Here is a 16,859-nt window from a genome sequence, read left to right on the forward strand (position 1 = left end):
TTCCCATCTGGGCTCGGCCGCTTAGAGTGTTGGGTCTCCAGGGAAGCTCTCTGTATTTCTATTTTATTTTATTTTCCCATCTATAAAATAGGATAATGATACTTGTGTAACATACACGGCACATGGTTATTGGAAGGCTCCCACGAGATAATAAATGGGAAAAGGCTTTGTAAAAAGAAAAGTAATGTATAGGTAAGGGGTATTATTATTGAAGGACAGTTGAAAGCTGGAATTCAGCCCAGGCCTGTCTAAAGGGGTGTGATAGGTGGCTCTTTTATGGGATATCTTTTTTTTAAATTTCTTTTTAATGCTTATTTATTTTTGAAAGAGAGAGAGAGAGAGAGAGAGAGAGAGAGAAACAAGCAGGGGAGGAGCAGAGAGAGAGGGAGACACAGAATCTGAAACAGGCTCCAGGCTCTGAGCTGTCAGCACAGAGCCTGATGCAGGGCTCCAACTCAAAAACCGGGAGATCGTGACCTGAGTTGAAGCCGGAGGCTCAACCGACTGAGCCACCCAGGCTCCCCTATCTTTTTTTTTTTTTTTTTTTATGTTTATTCATTTTTGAGAGCATGCAAGCAGGGGAGGGGCAGAGAGAGGGGAGCAGAGGAGCCTAGGCGGGGCTCTGCGCCGACAGCAGAGAGCCCAGTGTGGGGCTCTAACTCAGAACCGTGAGAGCATGACCTGAGCTGAAGTCCAGGCCCCTCCGGTATACCTTTTATGGGATATCTTTGGTCAGATCGGAATGAGACCAATCCTGAGGAGGTGGGAACAGTAGGGGTATCACTTCTTCCTTGCTGCCAGCCGTCCTGGTGGCATAAACCGGGCCACAGAGTAGGGGGAGGCTTTCGCAACCCCGTCAGCTGGGGCAGCTCTGATTCCGCCCCTTCGATGGCTGTCTCCCAGACACCCCGCCCAGAGAGGCTGCGCAGCAGGGGCTCCTGCCTTCACCCCCTGCTCTCTCTTGCAAGGAAAGGCTTAAACCGCCAGCGCCCCAGACCCTTCCGGCTTCCTGGGGGCAGATCGTGGGCCCGGCCTGGGTAGCGCTGTTTTAGGATGACGGAGATGGGGATGAGGCTCTTGCTGCTGGACTGGGGCCTCGGGGGGATCCGGCGATGGGAATGGCCGAGGCCGGAGGCGGGGGGGGGGGGGGTGCCGGGGAAGTTGGGGTGACCCGCCCGGCGGGGCTTCCGGCTCCCGAAGCGGCTCCCGTCGGCTTCCCTCTCCTGCCCGCGCGGGCGCAGCGCTCGCAGCCCTCCTTTTTCCGCCAGCCAGGTCGTTGGCGAGTTAGACCTCCCAGCCTCACGGGGCTGCTGTGCGGCTGCGGCGACGCTGGCGACTGCGGCGCTGCGGCGGAGACGGAGGGCTCGGGAGGCGGCGCCACGTGAGTCCCGGGCCGCCGGGGCTGGGGCCGCGGCGGGAGATTACCGTATTTATCGAGGCCAGTGCCGGACCCTTGGGGGCGGGTCACTGCGGGCGCGCTACCGTATTTGCCGGGAGCCGCGCAGAGCCTTTCCGGGAGCGGGGAGCGCCGCGACTTAATTGCGTATTTATCCAGGGTCGCGTGGTTCTCCCGGGGGGCGCCGCGGGAGCTGGGGGTGGGGGTGGGTCGCATCCGTGGCCCGAGGAGGCCGGGCCTTGCAGCGACGTGGGGTGGGTTGCGGCAGCAGGGTGGGAGGCCTACGTCTTTTCGTGGGGGCGAGGTTGCGACGCAGAGTTTCCCATATTTCTCCTGGGTCGCTCTGGCCCCGGGAGTCGGCCCGGTTGTGGGTGCGGAGGTCGGGTGGGTGGGGTCAGCTCTTTTGATTAATGCAGCAGTTTGATAAGGAGGGCGGTGCGGGAGGCTGGCCGTCTTTATGGGGGCGAGGGAGAAGGGGCGCGGGAGTCGCTGCGGGAGAGTTACCGTATTTGCGCTGGGCAGCGCAGACTCTAGAGGAGAGAGCCACTGCTGGAGACCGGAGGAGCAGGGGCGCAGCCTGGGCTGTGAGTGCGGGAGGGGATGGAGGAACTTGGGGGAGAAGAGGGGGCCGTGGCTTTCGACCCTCTCCGTAGTGGGGGCCTTGGTCAGAGATACATGCCGGGGAGAGCGAGGAGGCTGTCCAGGGACAAGGCCAGGCTGAGATTGGCCGAGGGGACCGTGATGGTCTGTCTTTGCAAATGTCAGTGCAGCTGGCGGGCTGAGAGCCTCGTGGGTGGGGTCCAATGCAAGTAGTACTGGTCCCCTTCTCCAGGGTGGGTGTGTGTTCCAGCCTGGCCTGAGGGTAGGGGGAGAAAGAAGGGGGATCTCTGAGACCCCACTCTGCAGATAGATCGACTGAGGTTGTAGTGAACAGTGAGATCTGGAAGTGTAGAGAAGGCCTGCATGGAGGTCTAGGTCCCTGACGGGGGTGGAGGACCGCAGGGGAGTGCCGGCTCAGCCTGCTCTGGGGCAGGCCTCAGTGCTCTGCAGGAACAGGAGCCCTAGGCTTTTATTTGGGGGGGAGGGCGTGGGAGGAGTGCTTGCAGACAGGGTTGCACAGGAGCAGTGGCCCTTTGGGTGATCTAGAACTCTGCAGTGGTCAGGAGAGTGGTGGTGGTGGTCTTGTACATGCGTGTGTATTTTGAGGGGAGTTTAGCTGGTGAGCAGCTGGCACATTGAGAAGAGCTTTTGACAGTGAGTCAGGAAACTTAGGGCCTAGTCCGAGCTCACCTTGTGCGACCTTGGGCAAGTAAGGTGACCTCACTGTGCCTCCGTTACCCTGTCTATAAAGTAGGGCTCAATAAGCCCTGTTCTTTCCTTGGGGTTGTTGTGAGGACAGTGGGAAACAATTTAAGAGACCACGGTGCTATGGGGAAGAGAATCCTTAGAACCAGCATGAATGGAATGGAGCCGAACTTGGGGGTGTTTGCTGAGCCTCGGGGTCAGGCTTCCGTGTCTTGGGGATGCCAAGAGGAATCAAGCTGAGACCAGCACCGCCCCCCCCCCCCGCCCCCCAGGGAAGGTCACCCTCCCTTTCAGTGATTTGCAAACCTTTTGCAGGCATGCCACATTTTGATAAACAAAGAGCTGCTGCCTTTAATGTTTAATTGAGATTACTTTCAAGTGTACAGGGTTTTTGTTTTGTTTCTTCTTTTACGCTTTTAAAAAATATCTGTGAACCACCGGTGACCCCATCCCTCCCTCCAGATTGGGGATGCACCTACCTATCCCCTCCCTCCTTGAGATGCTGGTTGGAGAGATAAGACATATGCAGGTGCTAAGTTGTAAGACTAGAAGCCCCTGGATATCACCCGTTGGCATTTATTCAGTACTTTGTGTGGCAGGTTGGGGGCTTGCTGTTGGGGATAAAAGAAGGAGGCGGCTCTGTCCTTAAGGCATCACAGGGCCAGGGCTTTGTGATGACTGAGGGTCATAAGGTTGGGCCGTAGGGCTCAGGAGGGGCTGGAGGGGTCAGGGAAAGGTTCTAGCAGAAGGTGAACTTGAGAAAGGCCTTGAGGAGGGGCAGGGTGTGATTAAAGGGTAGAGGAGAAAGAAGGGCTTGCCAGCAGGGGAACGCTGGCTTCAACAAGACTGTAGAGGGGTGGATGCTGAAGTTGTGGGAAGCCAGTTCAAGGTCCAGTGTCCCTGAGGTTGGGGGCCGCTGATCCTTGGATCCCCCCACCCCTGACTCCTCTCTCTGCTTCTGCTTCCCCAGGGACTGGTGACTGCAGCTGGAAGTGCCCATGACAGAGCTGGCGTCCTCGGGGGGCGGGTCCCCTGCGGGGGACGGGGAGGAGGGTCTGGGGGACGAGCGAGGCCTGGTCATCCACCACCCCGCGGAGGAGCAGCCTCACCGCTGCCCACTGTGCGGCCAGACCTTCTCGCAGCAGCCCAGCCTGGTGCGCCACCAGAAGGCACACGCTGGGGTGGGCCGCGCGGCCGCCTTCGTGTGCCCCGAGTGCGGCAAGGCCTTCAGCGTCAAGCACAACCTGGAGGTGCACCAGCGCACGCACACCGGCGAGCGGCCCTTCCCCTGCCCGGAGTGTGGCCGCTGCTTCAGCCTCAAGCAGAACCTGCTCACGCACCAGCGCATCCACAGCGGCGAGAAGCCGCACCAGTGCGCCCAGTGCGGCCGCTGCTTCCGCGAGCCGCGCTTCCTGCTCAACCACCAGCGCACCCACGCGCGCATGCCCGCACCGCACCCACGCCGCCCCGGCGTGTTCGGGGAGCGGCGGCCCTACTTCTGTGCCCGCTGCGGCAAGAGCTTCGCGCGCGAGGGCTCGCTCAAGACCCACCAGCGCAGCCACGGCCACGGGCCCGAGGGCCAGGCGGCCCATTTAGGCCGCGTGCTATGATGCGCGCCAGGCCTGCCGCCGCCGGTTTCCTGCCCCAGAGCCGCATCCGTGACTCCAGGAGATGGCGCTGGGCTGCGGCCCCCGTCCTGGATTTGATCCTGAGAGACGGGGAGAGCTGGCTTGGGGTCTTGAAGGAGTGGGCCACTGCCCCGCTTGGGCCGCCTCTTTCCGAGTCTTCTCCAACCTACGGCTGGTCGTCCACAGCTGCTTTGGGCCCCTGCATTGGTTTTCCTCCTCTGGCTCACCCGGCCTAGAGTAGGTGAGACCTAAGGTTTGGCCCGATCCCCTCTCAGGCCTGGGCAGGGGTTGGGGGCAGGGGTGGGCAGGGAAGGTGGGGTGAACTGGGCTCTGGGTGTATGACAAGCTTCTTACTAGATCTTCTTTCCCAGAATGTCAGAGTTGAAAGTCACCTGGAGAGGGCCGCTCTCCACAGTCCCCAGACCCACCCACCCCCTACCCCCTCCACACCCAAGGTCTCCTGACTCCAACACTTACTATCTGGTGTACTTGAGAAATCATTGCACTTTATGACTCAGTTTGTTCATCTGTTTAAGTTGTGTTTAAGAGGGACTTCTCCCTGGGATATTGTGAGGATTGTAGTCAATATTACTAGATAAAAGAGGGTGACAGCGCTGGTCTGGAAACATTTATTGAGCACCCCAGTGTGCCACGCACAGTGCTGTGCTCTTGGGAGGAGGCACTGACACAAAGCCTTGTCATCTGAGGGGTGACACTTGGTACACACACAGGTGATGCAGGCTATCCTAGTGGACAAACTATAACGTAGTCTGGGAGGTGGGGGAGGTGATTGGTGTCACCCAAAGCGTTTGATGGCTTGAACTGGGTCCGGGGGATGAATAGAGGTTCTCTAGGGAGAGCAAGGGTGTGTGGGGTTTCTGAGGTGGGGGTCAGATAGAGGAAGCCCATATGTGCCCTATAAAGGACTTTGTGGCCATAAAGAGAGGACACCAAGATGTTTAATGAGAAGAGCGTGGTGATCTCAGACATACGGTTCAAGGGGTAATGCAAGCACTGTGAGGACAGGTCAAAGTGGGGTGAGCAGGAGCCTCCAGCATTATGGGGTCATCTGGGCAAGAGAAAATGAGGCCCTAGCTAAGAGGCTTGACCAAGGGGGAGAGCCAGGACTGTCTCCCAGGCTCCTGATTCCAAGTTGGTGCTCTGAAGCACAGGCTTCTTCAGCCATTTGGCAGGTGAAGAAACAGGCTCACCCAAGCTTGCCCCAAATCTCACTTAGTACTCACTTAGTACTTAGTACTGTGGTGTCACAGTGCAAGCCTGGCCCCCAAGACCCTTCATCTCTATTTCACTGCCCACAAGAGAAGCTCTTACTGGCGGGAAAATGGAGTGTGGAGGTCGTGGGGATGTGACAAGATCCCACGTGGTAGGATCCTGGGCAGGGGCGCCCCTGGGTGCCCGAGGGGGTCTTGGCGTCCACAGTAGCAGGTTGGGGGGAAGGGAGCTGGGGGTGTCAGAGGAGACCTGCACTCACAGAGCCCTTGCTCTGTGCCCAGCCTGTGCCACCACCTTGCTAGGTGCTGGAGACCTGTCCCTGCCCTCTGCCCTTCCTTAGAGTTTGTGGCTCCTTGGGCATCAGTGGCCCTCGGCCTGCCACCAGGTGGCTGCTGCAGTGTGGACTAGTATTTAGTGGCAGAGATGAAGAGATTAATCTGGGACCTGGGACATCTGGAGCTCACATGCCCCAGCCCCAAGTTGTCTCAGGGGTTCATGGGATTGATAATCCTGGAGTGCTCCGTAGGGGGCTAAACGGACTGGCTGAAAGCCTTGGACAAGTGCAGGGTGGCCCCACGGACTCTTCCCGCCTAGCCCCAGAGAGGTGACTGAGGGATGGCTGGGCAGGACCGTGTCAGAGCCCCAGAGCTGACCCTCGTCTCTTTGTCTCCATGAACAGATGTGGAGTGGGCAGGACCTCTGGGCAGTGTGTGAGGCACATCTGGGCACAGAGTCTAGGAATGGGGCCCTCTGGAGCCCTGCCCACCGGCATGAGGACATATCCCCTAAGAAGACCTACCTCCGGAGGTGCCCTGCAGAGGGGACTGATGCAGCCTGGAATTGGAGGCCGGTTCTGTGCCCCGGTGGAAAAACTCCCCGAACCAGTTGGGAGTCATGGCCAGAGAAGAGCTCGTCCTGGCTGCCTGGCCACAGACTTCCACTCTCATGTGGCAGCAGGGACAGTGCCTGTGTGGAGAGCCAGCTTCTCTGCGCCTGCCTGGCCCATCAGAGACAGCAAGTAACTGGCCCAAGAGAACACAGCAAAGTCAGCAGGAGGCCTGGCTCTAGAGGCGAAGCCTTTCCCCCAGGTGTGAACCATACTTTCAAGGCTCCACTTTCCTTTCAGAGCAATGGTTCTTAAGACTTTGGGGGTGTGAAACCCTTGGGAAATCTAGCAAAGGATATGAACCTTCTCCCCAGGAAAACGTGCATACTCACGTAGACACGAGAATCTACAAACGATTCTAGAGCTCCTGGACTCCTGGCTGAGAATCTCAGCCCCAGGACAGAACCTGCCACTCTTTCCTTACCTACGATAGATCCCTGGGTCAGGGCCACCCCACAAGTAGCATTTCTTCCTCCCCCTGCTGAACTTCCTTCCCTCACTCAGGAATAAAGAATTCTGAGGAGGGGATCCTTTTAGTCGCTCTCTTCTCCCAGGCCTCACAGGGCCTCAGGCTTCTGGAACCTCTCTTCCCTTCCACAGACGTTGCTGGAGGCTCTCTGGGCTGGGTTTGCTCTTCTCTGGTTTGGGGTTGCTTGCTCTGGCTGCTGGGTTTCACCATGCCTAGGATCCCTGGCCCGGGCTCTGATCTCACTGTGAAAGCGGCGGGGAAAGCAGGGAGTTCCATGGTGTAGGGTGTGCATGACCTTGGGTCCACCCGGGGGGAGGGATCCTGCTTCCCAGCAGCCAAGCCTCTACCACACCAGGTGTTTAGCCAGGCCTGATGTGGGGAAGGCTGAGGGGGCAGACGGAGCTTGGCTCCTGGTGCCCGCCAGCTCTGGGGCCGAGGAGCTTTCCCGAGGTCGGCGCATGGATGTGGAGGGGCAGAGGCTGGACCACCAGCAGGGAGAGGACTTCTGTTTCCACCCTGAGTGGGTTGGCCTGGAGCTCACTGGCCTCCCCAGAAGGAGCCACTCATCTGAAGAGGTGTGGCCGATTAGGGCTGGGCTGGGGTTTCGATGACCTCCAGATGCAGGTTCTACTTAGTGAAACCCTTGGGGGTGGGGAGAGGCCTGGAGCCATGGATTTAGATCAAATCCCAGCAATGGGAGTTGTGGGGGGCGCCATGGAGCATTCTGGTGGGAGGTCCTAGGGCCCAGCTCGGCTTTGGTCAGGGTTGTCTGGAGACCCCCCTCCCCAGCTCCTGCCCTGGGATCTTGCCTGTCCCGTCTCCCTTGCAGCCTGCTGCAAATCTGCCGCACGCCTCGTCCTGGAATAACAAACCATGCTGGGGGAGATCAGAGAAACAGGAGGCGTTCTGCACTCCAGAAGCTTCCATTTGCTCTGATCCTTGGCCTGCCTGGAGGGAGCCTCACAGATGGACCCCTTCTCTGCCGATCGTCAGCTCACCTCCCTCCAGTCTAACCACGCAGCCCTCATGCGCTGTTGCGGCCTCTGCCTTCCCTGGTATTGCTGTGAAATGCGCCCCTCCCCCGTCCTCCCCAAACCCACTTCTCCACCAGGACCTCCATCGTGTTTCTCTGAACGGTCCCTGTGTTAACACCGTCTCACCCTCGGGGGCACATGCCGCCTTGCACTCTGGCTTTCTGTGCGTGCGCGCGTGCGTACGTGTGTGTGTGTGTGTGTGTGTGTGTTGAGTCTTCAGCTAGACTGTGCGCTCCCTGAGGGCAAGGGACGTGCCATTTCCTCTTGAACCCCAACAGGGTCCAGCACAGGGCTGGGCTCATAACACTCAGGAAATACTTGTCTACTGGCTGATGGGTCAAGTGCTGGAGGCTGGAGGGTGGCTGGTGGTGGGAGGAGGTGGCGGGTGAGTTCACATGTGGGTTGTGGGTTCGTTTCACTGGGCTGTGAGCTGGCTCCCCTGGGGCACTAATGACTGTAGGAGACCTCAGGTCCTCCCCTACTTGGGCCAGTGGGACAGGAGGGACGCCCCCATGGCTACGCGGGAGTGCGTGTCAATCGTCGTCCAGGCTGGATATTTCCGTCGGTCACCGATACCTGCCAGAGCTGACCAAGTGGAATAAATGTTCTCTCGACATCAGCTGGCGTGAGCAGTGGTCATTTGGGGCTCCGCCGGGAGCAGGGAGAAGGGCTCTATCTCTATGTCCATCATGTCTCGAGGAGCCGTGTGCTATGGTTTGTCAAAGGCTATAGCAAGCAGAGCTCAAAACCACAGCAGTGAATAGTTTAGCTCCCCCCTCCCCTGCAATCTGGATGATGACTGCTATTTGGATTTGGGCAACGGATATTGGGGCCCCTTCAAGCAGCCTCAACTGTTTGCTCAGCCGAGACTGAGTCCAGACCTGCTGAGAGCCTGCGCGGTGATCCCCATCACCTGGGGGCCTTGGCCAGCCGCGTGTCTTTCCTGAGCTTAGTCTGCTTAGCTGTGACAGTCCTGTTGTTGCCAAGGCGCCGGCCCTGATCACAGCCCAGGCTCTCCCCAGCACCTTCTTTCTGTGTCCTCCTCTTCGTGACAGATTTGGGGCTGCATCAATGGCGTCTATCAGCCAAGGGAGGTCCTGAGTGCCAGTAACTCAAGGACAGGACCCGTGGAACCTGGGTTTGTTGGGGGTGGATCCGGCAGGGCTCCTGTTGGACTCAAATTGACTAATGCCTACATGGGGAACTGCGGACTCAGGGGACAGAAATGCAGTGACCTGAGGGTGATACTCGGGACCCAGCTTGTCCTGGGCCCTGCCCTCCCTCCTGGGGGCTGCCTCCCCAGCTCGCACCCAGGCCGGGAAGAAGCCCTCCGTCGGCTGAGGCCAGGTTTCTCCCCCAAAGGTCCGAACCAGTTGCAGGGCTGATGGGGCGGCGGAGGGCAGCGATCTGAATGGCCAGGCCCCGGGGCACACAGTGCCGCGGAGGGGTCAGCCCCCCTGGAGCCCGGGTCTGTGGGAAGGTGAAGGAGTGGTTGGTTCACCAGGGGACAACTGGAGGGAGAGGCGGTGAGTGGGTTCCAGGTGGGCAGACCGACACCCTGTTACTGACCGGTGACATCGAGTCACCTGGGGGCTTGTTATGAATGCAAAATCGCAGCCCCGCTCCAGAATCTGAGTCAGAAACTGCATTTCAGTAGGATCCCCAGGCAGTTGCGTGTGTAGACACAGGTGCTCTGCACTGTCACTTGCCCGCCTCTCTGAGGTGGGCCTCTGACTCAGACATGCCATCAACCCTCTGTCAAAAGGAGGAGACTGAGGGGCGCCTGGGAGGCTTAGTCGGTTAAGTGTCCGACTCTTGGTTTCAGCTCAGGTCGTGATCTCACGGTTTGTGAGTTCGAGCCCTGTGTGGGGCTCTGTGCTGACAGCTGCAAAGCCTGCTTGGGATTTTCGCTCTCCCTCTCTCTCTGCCCCTCACCCACTTGCTCTCTATCTCTCTCTCAAAATAAATAAACTTTTTTTTTTTTTTTTTTTTAAGAGGAGATTGAGACGTGGCATACCTCTGAGGCAGGCTTGTGGGTGTGGAGGCAAGATGCTGTCTCCACCAGGGTCCAGGGCCCCTGCCTGGCCGCCCCCACCACGTGTGGGGCCTGGCGTGCACACCAGCAGCAAGCACCTATGCTGACCTGGCCTGCCCAGCCTGGCTTTATGCGAATGTTTTGGCAGGAGAGAAAGGCCCAGAAAGTGGCCAGTCCTGGGTGAGGAAGCAGGTGGTTCACCCAGAGCGATTCCTCTACCCGGTCTGTATACCGCCCCCCATCTTCCCCCTCCCTCCATACGAGCCCCTTCCAAACGTGGCAAGGCCTCAATTTCCTTTTTGTAATGATGCCCAAGTGAGAGGACGTCTGCCCCGGGTGCGGCTGGTGCCATTTCAGATCCCCTTTCCAAGCTCTTATGAGTGTGGGCGGCTAGTGGTTCATAGCTGGGTCGCCTGTGGGGCTGCCCCTCGCCAACCCCCACAGGGGGGCCAACTCTGAAGTGTAGTCCTGAGGGATCCAATGATGCTAGTTTCCAGCTGAGACCACATCACTGGCTCTTCTCCCCACCCAATCCTGCTTCCCACTCCCCTTTCTTCAGAAAGCACTTCGCAATACCACCTGTTCCCCTTGGATGGAATCCTTGCCTCAGGCTCTGCTTCTCGGGACCTGAGCCTAAGGAAATGTCTCTGGGGAATACAGGTTCAAAGCACCTTGCACACGCAAGAGACCACGACCAGTATCTTTATTCACTTCTGGGCGGTGCTGGTTACCTGTAGGTTTCCAGCAAAGAATTGTCAGTAGATTAACAGATTGGGGTGGCCATCTCCTTTGTGAGGGGCCAGGCCCGAGCCTTAAGCGCTGGTGTAACATCTCCTCACCAGCTGCTCTGAGGCCCCTCCCAACTGGAGACAAGGCAGAAGAATCTAGATCAAGGGTCAAGGGTTGGGGTCTAGGATCGCCCCATGGCTTTGGCCAGGATCCTTACCATTTTGAACCGCAGTTTTCTGATCCACGAAAAGAGGAGTGAGGAGTAGCCACCCCCTGATGTTTCTTTTAGGGGTGAGATTCTATAGTTGGTTCCTGACTGCTCGTGTGGGCTCTATTGGGTTGCAAGGGGCAGAGACACTCTGTGTGGCAAGGCCTCATGAGATGCAAGGGGGCCCATGCACCGCCGTGCCCCCCCAGGAGGGCATTCCTCTCCTTGGTCCCCACACTGTTCCTGGGACTCAGCCCTGCTCCTTCCTGTGGCTGCTCTCACCCTTTACCCTCTAGCAGATGCTTGTGGAACGAGATACTAATTTTGTTTTGTCTTTAGGCGACACCACTTGCTACAGTTTCTAGCAGCAGAGACAGAAAGACACCTTGGAGCTGACCTTTGTTTCTGGAAGGCCATCGGTTAAGCTCATGTCAAACAATTTCCCACTGCTAGTCTCAAACTAGCCTTGGACTTGGGCACAGACGCTTCAGGACAGCATGTTAGCTGCTGTGTTTAACAGTAATCATCTTAATGGTTTTTTTTTTTTAATTTATTTTGAGAGAGAAGGAAAGAGAGAGAGAGAAAGGGGACACGGGTGGGGAGGGGCAGAGAGAGAGAGGGAGAGAGAGAATCCCAAGCAGGCTCCACGCTGTCAGCACAGAGCCTGATATAGGGCTCGAACTCACGAACTGTGAGATCATGACCTGAGCTGAAATCTAGAGTCAGAGTCTTAACCAATGGAGCCACCCAGGTGCCCCGATAGTAATCATTTAAAAAAATCTGCTGCTGGGGCGCCCGGGGGGCTCCATTGGTTAAGAATCCACTTCGGCTTAGGTCATGATCTAACGGTTTGTGAGTTCAAGCCCCGCGTCGGGCTCTGTGCTGACAGCTCAGAGCCCGGAGCCCGCTTCGGATTCTGTGTCTCCCTCCCTCTCTGCCCCTCCCCTGCTCACACTCTGTCTCTCAAAAATGAATAAACGTTAAAAAAAATTAAAAAGGCTGTTGTTAGGCAGAGCCCCTGGGGATAGGCGCCTTTCAAGTGTGGAAAGGACCCGAAATTCTTTCATTCGGGAGGGGCTGAGCTGGTCCCCCTTCCGGGATGTGGAAACCTGCTAGGGACAAGCAGTTGTCCCCAGACATTAGGTTTAAAGAGCGTGGATCTAAGAGAGACTTTGTTTGTGGGAGCAGCGTGCCCTGTGTCCAGGTGTGGGGCCAGAGGGGCTCTGGAGAAGGGTGGCACAGGGGGGTGCACGCGGGGGTGCTGAGAGGTGACAGGAACACTGGCGGAGGGCGGGGCAGGCAGGCGCCTCCACGTGTGAACACTCCCAGAAAATTACCGGGTGTATGTGTGGCGTGGGGTTCCTGGGGGAAGAACGGATCGTCCGGAGTTCTGGGGATCGGGGAGGGCTCAGTCTCGACTCGAACATACGAAGCGTATGGCGGGCTGGTGAAGGGGGACACACTGGCCATCTTTGCCACCTCCTGTCCTGTGTTCGCTGTGGCGCCTGTGATCTTGTCGCTAATGCCACTTTCTGCCACTGCCCTCGGCTTCCTCACCACCACCACTCTGTCTTTCTTTGTCTCACATGCAGAGTCCTCAGGGTGGATTTTGGTGTGATTGGTCACCATCCCTTTAGGGAGGCCCTGGGACACAGTCCATTCTTCCAGCATTGATGTTGCCAGTGAACCTTGGTACAGGTGCACGCTGGGTCTAATAGCTACTGCCAAGGTGTAGGTCCTGGGGGCTTCTGAGGGAATGCCCGAACTCGTGTCCCCAGATGGGGGTGAAGTGACAGGCAATAGGGCTGTCTCTCTGGTCCGGCCAGTACTCTGCTTCCCTCCCCACCCCGTAACTTTTACTGGGCAAATCCCTCACCTGGCAGATTGATCCAAATGCCTCGTGTCCTTTTTTATACCATTTTCTTAAGATTTAACGTCTCATGCCTCTGGCTGATCTCCAACGACAGGTAGCATTTGTACACCGTCTGGTAGTCCACTTTCTTGTGTGTAAAGCCCTCAAGGACTCGGGGGAAACTTTGCAGGTCTGGGACCGTGGTGTCCAACACTGGGAGCCCAGGGAACAGGTCTGTGGCCTGGACGCGCGGATGTTGGCTTCGACTGGATTCATGCTCTGCGTGTCGTGTTGGAGCTGGAACAAAAATGTCACTCGGGGAGTTTCTCTCAGTTCCTATTGCCTCTCCCTGGTTGGCAAGGATTGATGGTCACTTCTCTCTCCTGCCTGGAGATGATTAGAAAGTGGGACCGTTTTCTTGGCCATCGTTGGAGCGGATTCACGAAATCTTACGAGAAAATTGAGAAACAGGCCCATAAATACAACAGTCGCATTTATTAGGCAACTCACAAAAAAGCCCCAAATAGCACTGAAAGATCATATCATGCGACCACAATATAATAACATTAGAAATAACTGGGGGGTTTCTGGGTGGCTCAGTGGGTTAAGCGTCCAACTCTGGCTCAGGTCATGATCTCTCGGTTCATGAATTCCAGCCCCGCGTCGGGCTCTGTGCTGACAGCCTGGAGCCTGGAGCCCGCTTCGGATTCTGTGTCTCCCTCTCTCTGACTCTCCCCCATTCATGCTCTGTCTCTCTCTGTGTCTCAAGAATAAATAAACGTTAAAATTTTTTTTTAAAAATAGTCTCAAGGTCCTCATAATTTTACAAAATCTGTAAGCCCTAAGCATAAGGCATTGTGCTTATGTGTTAATGGTTAAATGGACCTGTTTGGGGAATTATATACTTTCTATCTTTCCCTCTTTGTTTATGCATCTAATAAAATGGAGTTTATTTCGTTATTAAGGAGCAAAATGTGTGAGAGTCTTCATTTGGGTTGACTACGTGGTTCGGTGTCCAGAATCCAAATAAGATAAAGGGGACAGGATTCATGTTGCTTAAGGGTACAAACTTGCATGTAGTAGAAAATCAGCCACAGAGATGTAACACACAGTACACTGAGTATAGAAAATATTGTACTATAGTCGCTTAGAGCGATAGACATCCGAACTGCCGTCATATTAAAATACAGAAATATATCAAAGCAACACATTGAACATCTTAAACTTCCACATGTTATGTGTAAAAAGTATTCAAGTGAAAAAACAAACAAACCCTAACTAGGCTGCCTGAGCGCCAGACTTTTGTAGCAGAGGCCAATGGGAGAGTGGTGCCCTCTAGTGCACGTTTGGAGAACTGACGTTGAGTGCCTGAGACTTTGCAACCAGGCCTGTTTCTCTGATGCCCCTAAAGGCATCCCTGCCTGGGAGTCAGGGAGCATGGAGGCTGTCAATAAATATTTCCTGAGTGAAAAAATATAACCGTGAGGCTTTTTGGAGGGCTCCGTGGAAGCGAGTCAAAAAAAGCCGACTTGTTAAAGCCAAGTTGTCAAAGTAAATTGTCCCCTTAGAGATGAGATGAAGGTTGGCGGCTGATGGAACAAAGGAAAATTGGAGGCATAGAAACTTGATGTGTGTTTCTTAACTGGGTTTCAAGAGGAAATAAGAAGGAAACATAGAGTAACTTTCCAAAGAGAATTAGCCAAAAGAGCCTGCAATCGGGGCGCCTGGTCATGATCTCAAGGTTTGTGAGTTTGAGCCCCGCGTCGGGCTCTGTGCGGACGGCTCAGAGCCTGGAACCTGCTTTGGATTCTGTGTCTCCCTCTCTCTCTCTCTCTCTCTCTGCCCCTCCTCCAGTCACACTCTTTCTCTCTCTCGAAAAATAAATCAACATTAAAAACATTTCAAAAAAGCCAGCACTCAACGTTTGCTCCATTTAGCCTAATGCATCCTAAAAGGGAATAGTTGTGAAATCGGGAGGGGCACTGAGTCCCTGGATGCGCGGCCGGGGACCAGAGGGAGGGAAGCTTGAAAGAAGAGTGTGGAAAGCAGTGACAGGCTGGAGAGCCGTGGGCTGTTTTCATCTGTAAATAAATCTTCAAAATGTAGATGCTCTGGGGGGAGTTTGAGACTTACGTGTATTCGATGATACCGTTTATTAGCTGCTTCTTGGTAATAATTAGGTTATTGTGCTTATGCCAATGAAGATCTTTAATTTCAGAGATACATAGGGAATGAAATGCTGGGATTGGCTTCCACCCAGGCTGGGGGATGGGTGTGAGGGTGGGAACAGGAATGGGCCACAGGGAGCACATGTCGACAGCCTGAAGGACAACAGGTGCCTGGGGCTCATCTCATTCTACCATTGCCGTGTGTTTGAAAATTTTCCTAAGGACAGCTTAAAGTGTGCTTCTACTCAATCCTTTTACCCTTTTGAAATTTCCCACCTCAATGCTGCTAGAGGAGCCAGTGTTGGTGGGGGAGAGGACATGCTTGAGTTCCGCCCCTGCCCACCTGTCGGAAGGAAGGCTCAAGGCCATCCTTAGAGCAACTGTAAACCGGCACTCACAGCGCACAGTCTGCTTAAAATGGTAATTTCCTGGTGAAGGTCCAAGTGGTGCCCATTCCAGCACTACGCCTTTACCAGGCTCTGCCGAGCCACCCCTAAAGGCTGGCGGGTGTGGGCGGAGGGTCCGATTCCCCGATCCTGTGCCCAGCTCCGGCGTGGAGGGTGTCCCGTGGCGATCTGGGTGCCCCGCCCCCTAGGGCCTGGAGCCGCTGTTCCACTGCCGGGAGGCGCTGAGCCATCTCCAGACAAACGAGAGAAATGCTCAGAGCGACAGATGATGCGAGGGCTGTTCCCGTCCTCTGCTGCTCCCTTTGCCTTCGTTTGCTTTTGCAGGGCACCAGGGACCCGCTCCTAAAATGCAGTGTTCACATACTTCACCGGCCCCTCCGTGCCTGCTGGGCCCTCCCAGGGCTTGGGGGTTACGCTGTGAGCTACCACCCGCTAAGAATCCCCCCGGGATGGGCACTTCCTCATTTACCAGCCTGGTCTCCCTCAGTCCCCCAGTCTGCGAGTCTCTGAAGCGTGTTCCACTTTCCCCGTTTTGTGTAAGAGAACAAAGTGTGGCGAGTGCAAGCAGTCAGCTCGGGGATGTGCCGTTCAAAAGTAGCAAAGATGGGGCCCCTGGGTGGCTCAGTTGGTTTGGCTCCAACTTTGGCTCAGGTCATGATGTCACAACTCACGAGTGTGAGCCCCGCATCGGGCTCTTTGCTGTCAGCACAGAGCCCACTTCAGGTCCTCTGTCTCCATCTCTCTCTGCCCCTCCTCTGCTCATGTTCTCTCTCTCTCAAAAATAAATAAACATTAAAAAAAAATAGCAAAGGCAGGACTCAAACCTGGCCTGACTGACTCACCCAGCAAGCCGTCACCACGTACATCAGGGAACACAGAAGCAGGTCTTGCCTTTTTATTTTTATTTATTTATTCTAATTTTTACATTTATTTTTTGAATGTTTTTATTTATTTCTGAGACAGAGAGACAGAGCATGAGCAGGGGAGGGTCAGAGGGAGGGAGACACAGAATCTGAAGCAGGCTCCAGGCTCTGAGCTGTCAGCACAGAGCCCGACGCGGGGTTCGAACTCAGACTGTGAGATCATGACCTGAGCTGAAGTTGGAGGCTCAACCAACTGAGCCACCCAGGCACCCCTATTTATTCTAATTTTTAAATGTTTATTTATTTTTTGAATGAAAGAGAGAGAGAGACAGACAGAGCACGAGCAGGGGAGGGACAGAGAGAGACGGAGACACAGAATCCGAAGCAGGCTCCAGAATCCGAGCTGTCAGCACATGGCCCGATGCGGGGCTCGAACTCACAGACCATGAGATCATGACCTGAGCCAAAGTCGGATGCTCAACCGACTGAGCCACCCAGGCACCCCTGTTTATTTTTTTTTTTCTAAAGAAAGGAAACTTTTTAAAATTTTAAATGTTTTCGAGCTTTATTGAGATGTTATTGATGTACAACATCCGTAAATGTAAGGTGTACAATGTGATGATTTGACACCCGTGTGTCTTTTTTT

General features: G+C 55.6%; 1 protein-coding gene across 1 annotated transcript; it reads left to right on the forward strand.

The window, feature by feature from the left end:
- The first annotated feature begins 1,322 nt into the window (after nt 1-1,322).
- Nucleotides 1,323-7,055, forward strand: LOC122213592 (zinc finger and SCAN domain-containing protein 2-like). Its single transcript, XM_042927666.1, has 3 exons — nt 1,323-1,381; nt 3,672-4,570; nt 6,242-7,055. Exon 2 carries the CDS (start codon nt 3,700-3,702, stop codon nt 4,309-4,311), a length of 612 nt encoding a protein of 203 aa, XP_042783600.1. The 5' UTR covers nt 1,323-1,381; nt 3,672-3,699; the 3' UTR covers nt 4,312-4,570; nt 6,242-7,055.
- Nucleotides 7,056-16,859: the final 9,804 nt, after the last annotated feature.

The sequence above is a fragment of the Panthera leo genome, chromosome A2, assembly GCF_018350215.1.
Source record: "Panthera leo isolate Ple1 chromosome A2, P.leo_Ple1_pat1.1, whole genome shotgun sequence".
In the NCBI taxonomy this organism is placed as follows: Eukaryota; Metazoa; Chordata; class Mammalia; order Carnivora; family Felidae; genus Panthera; species Panthera leo.